The sequence below is a fragment of the Brassica oleracea genome, chromosome C7 (genome assembly GCF_000695525.1).
Source record: "Brassica oleracea var. oleracea cultivar TO1000 chromosome C7, BOL, whole genome shotgun sequence".
Taxonomy (NCBI): domain Eukaryota; kingdom Viridiplantae; phylum Streptophyta; class Magnoliopsida; order Brassicales; family Brassicaceae; genus Brassica; species Brassica oleracea.
Window position 1 is genome coordinate 19,121,003 of NC_027754.1, and position 9,084 is coordinate 19,130,086.

General features: G+C 35.6%; 1 protein-coding gene and 1 pseudogene across 1 annotated transcript; one reads left to right on the forward strand and one right to left on the reverse strand.

The window, feature by feature from the left end:
- Positions 1 to 2,726: 2,726 nt before the first annotated feature.
- LOC106304291 (F-box/LRR-repeat protein At2g43260-like) lies at positions 2,727 to 3,245 on the forward strand. Its single transcript, XM_013740703.1, has one exon. The coding sequence runs from the start codon at positions 2,790 to 2,792 to the stop codon at positions 3,243 to 3,245; it is 456 nt and encodes a 151-aa protein (XP_013596157.1). The 5' UTR covers positions 2,727 to 2,789.
- Positions 3,246 to 4,884: 1,639 nt separating this feature from the next.
- Positions 4,885 to 9,084, reverse strand: part of LOC106302773 — a 9,913-nt pseudogene continuing 5,713 nt past the window's right edge.

The following is a 9,084-nucleotide window of genomic DNA, read 5'->3' on the forward strand; positions in this document are numbered from 1 at the left end:
AATGGTAGGTTAAGCGCGGAATGTGTATTCTACATATTTGTAGAATACTCCTATTTACGTAGATCACGTATTCTAAACATTGTAGATTCAATGAAAAAAGTAGATTTCGTTTTCTACTTCGTAGAATGTCATTTCTACTTTTTTTAGAACATAATCTGAAATTTATAATTTTAACTTTTTTATAACTGGAAAATATACCATTAAGTTCATAAAGGTATTTTAACAAATGTTACTATTTTTCCAAATTTTTTTTGTTTGTAAAACTATTTATTAAATTATTTTCATAAATATTAAAGGATATTATAGGAAAATATGACACAAAATATAGATTAGTCTAAATGGACATAGTTACTATTTGTTTGCTCTAAAAAAAACAGTTTTTCCAACAAATGTAACTATTTGTTCAAAAAAAAAATGTTACTATAAAAATAAGTTTTTTGAGGATTTATTTTCATCCTAAATAAACTCAAACTAATACATTATATTATTTCTTCTTTTGCACTACACTTAAAAGCATTCACATTAAGGGAGAGTTTTGCCAGCGACCCGAGTTATATGTTCGTTTTCAAATACAATAAAAAATTTATAAATTAAAAATGTTTGGAATTATGACATTTTATTAATTTATAAAATTATTAATTTACAAAAAAATTTAGATTTTTCTATTTTAGAGTATATCTTTAACATAAAATAAAAAATAATTAATTTTACCGTATATAAAATAATTAATTTTTTGAAATTCGACTTTCATATTATTTTTCTTATATTGTTTCGTATATATGAAATATGTTCAATAGAGTTTAAGTGTTTTTAGATATAAGTTTACTAATTAATATCAAAATATATTAAACTATTAAGAAAAAATAGAGACAATATCACTGTGAATATAAAAACAATAGAATATTTTGTTTGTATATATATATGATTTAATAGGACCATATACTTACACTGAGTTTTCTAAAATAATTACATTATTATTTAATCGATTCGTATTATATTTTGAACTGATCCAATTTAGGACCAGAAGAATTTATTAATTTATAGTGTTTATTAATTTATAAAGTTTCTATATTATCCATCTGCTTCCAGAAATTATTCAAAAATCAAAGACATATCAAAATCTGATATACATATAAAAACCAAAATGATAAAAAAATATAACGAAGCTTTAAAATTAAACGAATTTAAACATCTATATATAAAAAAATATGTTTGCCTCTCTCCTAAGCTATCCACGTGGAAAGTCATTCTCTGACAAGCCGACACGTGTCCGTCTTCTGTGAAACGCGGCGCATCACTTGAGCTTATCGGTACTGAGTTTTATTTCTTTGGTTGGGTTTGAGTTAACTTTTGGCTTATACTATGAACAATTGAGAGGGCTTTTTACTCTTTAATATTATTGAATGTGTTAATTATTTTTTAATACTTATTACATAAAAAAAACACACACGTTACCATATGGACGTTATATTATCATCAAAGAAATCTTTAACCTATGTACCTCATCTTGTGATAATTTATAAAGTAGTAACGAATCTATGAGTTCAGCAAATTTGCAATTACTTACGTCAGAATTTTAAGTATATAAACAGTCTGTCAACAGTAGTGTGTTGAATATTATATTCATATGATTTAAAATCCTTTACAAATTTTAATTTTTAAACATACACCAAAAACTTTATGAAAGTAAATATCCATTCAGGTTCTCAACCACTTCAAATACCACCAACGCCAAAAAAATTTAATCAAGTGCACGAAAACTATAAAATATTTAAAACTACAATAAATACATTAGTTAATGAAAAATCCTTTTTAAAAAATATTATGGATGCATACATAAATATTAAGAGAAATGTATAAAAGGAAATAAAAGTAACAATAACTTGAAGAACAAAATGTATAAGACTCAGAATCTTTATGATTTGTGGTCTAAGATATATTCAACTTATTGTCCTAATCAAGGTGGAATAAACATTGAATAATATTTTTTCAAAAATTATATATACATAGAAATATTTTTAGTGGTAGGGTATATTTATAATTTCCAATATTTTGGCCAAATAAAGAAAAAAGGAAACCTGCATGTATATAACCATGAAAAAAAACTACTTTAAATAACTTAATTAAAACAACAACCACGTACAACTAAACCCGATGAACGTCCCAACCTCAAAAGAAAGATGGTATAAGAGCAAAAATCCCAAGACATGACATATAGTTTTGTACTAACAACTTACCAACCAATTTAATTTACATAGTTCATTCAACGGTAATCAAAGCAAGCAAATATCCCTAATCAAAACAAATATTGGTAGCTTCATAGTCTATTTAGTATTCAAATACATTAACATCTACGATATTTAACTAATATGTATATTTTTATATGATACAAATTTATATTAAACATTCATTCTAACTATTTAAATTGTTTTTAAATTTTCATCCCGTCCCCATGATGGGCCGGTCCTAATTTCATTAATGGAGTCGAGGAGGTTCGCGGACAGGCGTATGAGTGTTCCAAAGAACCGAAAATTCTTGGCTGTCGGAAATCAGGCCCAATCGCGGTTCCAAGGAGACGAAGAGATCGAGATGGTTTACTTAAAGTGTGATGAAGCCACACGACCTTCTTTGACATGTGACAGTGTAGTTTGCATACCGGAACCGAATTGGGTCAGCGTTTTGAATCCTTCGACCGGAGAATTCAATAGATTGTGTAGCGGCCCCTTTTTCACTCGGCCGCAGCTCGGATAGTGAACCTTGATGATCGTCTAGCCATAGCTGACATCTGTATGATGAAACCTGGATGCAATCTAGAGATATGGATCATGGATGCACAAGAAGAAACATGGAGTATGACTTACTCCATAACTTTAGCACATAAATTTATTCCAATGCACGGGAGAGTTATAGAGGAATGGTCAACGATGTTCACGCCATTGGCTGTTTCTAAGGAAGGGAGTCTTTTCTTCTATGACACTAAGAAGAGGTTGTTCAAATATGATCCAGAGACGGACTTCCTCTGTTGCCTCTCTTCAGATATTTGTGTTATCTCTCCTTTTGTCGAAAATTTGGTGCGTTTACATCCAGGATGTGTTCCGAAAACCCGGCCACCTGGGTGCAGCAATGGACGTAGCTGTCTAAATCAGGTACCGGGCTCCCGGATATCTAAACGGATCAAACTGCAGATCCCTAATATTTTACTTACCTCTACTCTAGTGTCTAATTTGTTTTGGTTACATTTATAGATATTGTACTTGAAAAGCGTGGGCTTTGTTTGTTTTCATCTTACTGTTATGATAAGCAATTTTTTCCACTTTCTTTTAACTTTTAAATTGATGCAACTGGATTTGTTTTGGTTACAGTTACAGATATCGTACTTGAAAAGCGTACTCCTTGTTTGTTTTCGTCTTACTGTTATGATAAGCAACCTTTTCGACTTTCTTTTAACATTTGAATTGATGCAACTAGCCAGGAGCGACGTCTTCGGAGCGACACAGCCAGGTCGCTCGCGAGGAAACGACCCGGGAGCGACCTCTCGCAGCGACGTGCCGAGGTCGCTCCGCGTCTATTTGTTTCGCGAATTCATGATTTCTTAAGGGTCTTTTGGTCATTTCATTATGCACGTTTTTACTTTTCAAAAACCTACGTTTTAAACATCTTTGGTAGTAGATCATTCATATTTCCTTGCTAGTAGAGTGAGCATAAAGCATCTTCTGAGTTGGCCACTGAGTAGTTGAACCTTAGGCATTTCCCCCCCGAAAGGTGTTCGAGGAAATGCCCGAGACAACTCTTCTTAGCTTTTAGCATACTTTGCCAAAGACATTTGTTGTTAAAGGTGCTAAGATAGCTAATAGACTTGTTAGTAATGATTGCTTTCATTATTATTCAACCAAAGACATTTGATGTTTGAGATATGTTAGCAAATGAGCATTCATCTAGACATAGAGCTTGCTTAGAATTGTGTCTAGGCTTAAGGTTGATAGTTTGATTGATCATTTGCCATCCTTAGTTCGATACTTGATCACCCAAGATCTAATCCCTATGCCCATGAGTTCTCTTTTCCCTTAGTCAAGAAAGTATCATTCTGTTATTGCTTTCTAGTATTAGTAGTAATTTAAAACCCATCTAAATCATTGGTTGCACTTAGATTAAGTGAGTACTTGCATTCTCGGTGCTTTGATATCCCTCAGAACTGGTTCGACAATCTTTTATATTACAACATTTGCTTTAGGAGCCTTGAAAACTCCTAACATCAACGGGTTCTACAATTCTATACCGAAATACCCGAAAATCTGAAATACTCGATCCGAACCCGAACGGGTACCCGAACGCTCACTCCTAGCAGAACATCAGTATGAACAGTCCTATCATTGGTCTCATAGACAAAAGTGACTGAATATCTTGAAAGAAGTTGTGTTAGGCCAGCTCATGTCCAGACAAGCTCTAGTTCATTATCGCCATCAGCTCATGGGTTCAACTCCAAAACTGACCATAAAATACAACCGCGATAGTTCCCTCCCCGTGCTTGTTTCGTTCCATTTGCGACCTGAGCCATACCTTAGCTTGTTTGTGATAGGAAACTTCTTCAATATCAATTGTCACTAAACGTTTTTCGATATTGAGGTTAGATACCTCAATGCTTTGCTATCATAGAGATTAGAGAATGCTATGGTTTTGTGACTACTATAACACTTGGTCTCTAGTGGAAGGCCCGATCAGCACTCAAATCACACACGGAAAAGAACAGAAACATAACAGAACGAGAGGGGTAAAAAAAGACAAAAATAAAATTAGTAGATTATCAGATAGATTATTTTTTCTATATTAAAACTAAATGACCAAATAACATAAGAAAATAATAATAGGGACCCAATTTTGGGGGTATATTATGCTCATTGTCCAACTCTCAAAAAAACAATCTCCAGGTTACGAGATCCTAAAACTCGGTTTGGTTTTAATTTGTACCCGATTCAAAATAACAATCAACGGCTCAAACATATTATGATAACTTTTTGAACGGTATATGAGATATCTTGATGAGGAATCGGTTCAAGGACTGAGGCCGAGAGAAGACCGGTGCGTGATCGGATCCTTTGAGCTCAAAAACCTTTTCAGGCGGGCTCAATTTGTGTTCATTGCCTCCTGAAGAGGAACCAATACAGCGTAATCCTCCATGGTTTTTATGTAGAACACGTGAAGCTTTTCACCAACCGGTGAGAACGGGATGGGTCTTATGTATACCGATGCCAATGCAATGTCCTATACCAAAATGAAAGATTAGATTCAGTAATCAACCGAATTGTAACGGTTCGGTTTGTATTTACCTTTGGAGGGCTCTGATTAAATATAAATTTTTTAAGCAAAGATCTGTCGAAATCAGCGGCGGTTGGAGGGTTCTTTTTGCCGTTGGCGTACAAGAAGATCTGAGCTTGTTGCATCAGATCATTTGATCCCAGCTAAAAAAATATAATGAATGCAATTAAAAAAGAGGATGATGAGCAGAAGAAAAAATAAAGTAAAATGAAAAATGTACCTTTTGATTAAAGAGATCAAGAGTGCTTTGACCATTAGCCAGCATAGCAGCAGAGATAAAGACAGCTTTAGAGTAGGTCTGGGCGTTCGGGTCTTCGGGTCGGGTTCGGGCCGGTTTCTTTCGGATTCGGATCTTTTCAGATCCTAAATATTTAGACCCAATAGGTACTTAGAAATTTTTGGTTCGGGTTCGGGTCGGTTCTTCTCGGGTCCGGGTCGGTTCTTCTCGGGTCCGGATCGGTTCGGGTCTATAATTAAAATACCCATAAAATACCCGTAATTTTTCGGGTCCGGATCGGGTTCGGGTATTTAGGATCTGAAAAACACATGATATACCCAATTCCTTCAACTTTAGTTGAATATTTGTCATATATATCTAAAATTTTACAAAACAACTTAAATGAAACTATTAATAATTAAAATAAAACATTTTAAAACTCTAAATTTTACATTTTAAAGCTTTACATTACTTTAAAAATGTTAAAAAATAATAACAAATGTTGTTAACAAAAGATATTTCAACTATATCATAAAATAATATATATAAAATAGAACACAAAAACATCATAGTTTTAGATATACATGTTTTTAAGTCGGGTACAAATCGGTTCTTATCGGTTCGAGTCTATTCGGGTCGGTTCTTTTTGGGTCCGGGTCTATTCGGGTCGGTTCCTTTTCGGTTCCGGTTCTTTCGGGTAAAAAAAATTTAGACCCAAAAGGTACTTGTAAATTTTCGGTCCGGTTCCGGGTCGGGTATTTTTGGATCGATTCCGGTTCGGATCTTCGGGTCCAGGTTAAAATGTCCAGGCCTACTTTAGAGATTTTAGTAGGAAACATCTCCATCGCATAAGACATACAATACAAGCCCCTCCAAAATCATGCCCCACCAAGATCACCTGTATTATATATGTAACTTGTTATAGTCTTAAATTAAACATGATCTAACTGTTGAAATTAATGCTCAAAAAAAAAGGTTGGCACCTTCTCTGTGGGTTTGAGGGATTCGAAGAAGTGGAAGAGAGGCTTGGAGTAGTGAGCGAAGATGGTGACGTTGTTGGTGTCAATAGAGCTAACACCAGAACCGGTTAAGTCAACGGCATCTACTTGAAAACCATGTTTCTCCAAGAGTGTTATGGTTTTGTACCAACACCAAACCCCGACGACGCCTCCACCATGAACCAGCACGAACCGCTTCGTCTCTGTTCATTCACCTTATTCAGCTCCTGTTACACATACAAATGTCCCTCACCATGTCACGACATACATCAGCCTTTTTTATCTTTCTATTTACGTGTGAAAAAATTAGTTTCAAAAGGCAATTCATGCAAAGTTAAAGGAATTAACATTTACAAAATTTGTGAGATGTGAATGCAAACTATATTTAACCAAATTATGTTTAAAATACTAATAAATTGAAGTTTAATTTTGATTAACGTATATCCTAAAATAAACGCAAATAAACAATCCGAATGTATCTAATCATCATATAATGTGACAAATACTAATATATTTATGTTTGGATACTGGTGTTGAGAAAATTGCCGCTAATGATGCTCTAAATATAAAAAGTTAACTCCATTACAACTAAAAATTGTAGTGTGTCGTATGGTTTTCTAAAATCAAAGCATTCTTTTTCTGAATTTGGCTCTTTTTCGGTTGCATTTCCTTCCCAACCTCAACACCCTTACAATGTTTGCCACCACAACTGTTCCCTCTGTTGAGGAAAAAAAAAAAAATACAACAGCCTCAGGAAGCTCTACATAATGTGTTTATATCATTTTACTTACATAAGCGGAAGCAAAGGAAATGAATTGCCAGGCGGTGGAAATGATTTGCTTCGCCTTCAAACAAAAAGAGTCTCAAATAGAAATCAACGAAATTGATTTGCATAGTCAGTCTAGGAAAACATAGACTCATTTTACTTACATAAGCTAATTCTGGCTAAGTTTCCAAATATCATATTGATGTTCAAGAACTCCAGCTCTGGGCTATCTACTCTTCTCTACGAAAAGAAAAACATAAAAAATATAGCAGTAAAAAAAGTTTAAAAAATAAATAAATAAATATATCATATTGATGTTCAAATATGATCCAGAGATGGACTTCCTCTGTTGCCTCTCTTCAGATATTTGTGTTATCTCTCCTTTTGTCGAAAATTTGGTCCGTTTACATCCAGGATGTGTGTCAGAAAACCCGGCCACCACATGGGGGCCGCAATGGACGTAGCTGTCTAAAATCAAATACCGGGCTCCCGGATATCTAAACGGATAAAACTGCAGATCCCTAATATTTTACTTACCTCTACTCTAGTGTCTCTAATTTGTTTTGGTTACAGTTATAGATATCGTACTTGAAAAGCGTGGTCCTTGTTGGATCTTACTCTTGCGATGAGCAATCTTTTACACTCTCTTTTGACATTTAAATTGATGCAATGTTGGGGTAAAAAACGGTTACGACGAAGTTAACATTCAAAACGTCCGAAGAAGAAAACGAGAAAACTTTCTTCGAGAAGTTAACGTCCAAATCCCCGAAGAAGAAAACGTAGAAACCTTCTTCGATAAATACTTTTTTCGAAATAGATTCTTCTTTACGAAAAGCTTTGCGGAAGAAACGCGAGTCATCGGACAAGAGCTCGAAGAGGGTCGCTACGCAGCAACCGAACGCATGTTCCGCTCTGTCGCTACGTAGCGACCGGGTTCGAGCAGGAGCTTGGTCGCAACGTAGCAACCAAGCTCGAGCCAAAGCTCGGTCGCTACGTAGCGACCAAGCGTTCGTTCTGCTCGGTCGCAACGTAGCGACCGAGCTCGAGCCGAAGGGTCACTACATAGCGACCGAGCGTCCGTTCCGCTCGGTCGCTACGTATCGACCGAGCTCTTCCGAAACATCGATACGACATTAGTCCATGCATTCTCGTCTACCCTTCGATGCTATCTCCCGAAGACCGTAGCGAACCCATTTAATGTTTCCCGCCATTCTAAGTCTTCGATCAAACTTCACGGTAAAAACCGCGGAAAGTTCGTTCTTTATCGAAAGAAGCCGTAATAAACGCTTCGAGTCAGAAGACGGCCCAAAGGGACCTAAGACATGACTCGAGGCCCAACTTACGATTTCTTAACAACAGCCCGTAAGCCGCATGACGGTTTACACTTGGTTCACAAGGAAAGATAAATGTTAAGTTTATGCTATGACGGCTTAAGGGCAGAAGAGAAAAAGCGTAAACCTACCTAGGAGCCAGTATATAAGGAGTCCTAGGCGAGAGGCATGGGGAGAGACTTTTCTCAGAGCAAACTTAGCACTTAGAGCAATTAGGCATATTTCCGTTTTTGTTATTCGAGCTGCGACTCAACTAGGTTATTGCCGTCTTAGGGTTTTAGAACTAGGAATCTCGCCGACAGCTCTCGTAGCCCAGGCTCTTACCTTGTTGTAACGCTCAAACGCGAATTCGGAATAAGATCTACTTTGCTCTCTTTTAGATTTCTTATACTTTATCATTGTTATTCTTGTGTTCTGATTGCTTGGCGTGTGGTATTAGCAGATATCCGAGACCTCTGG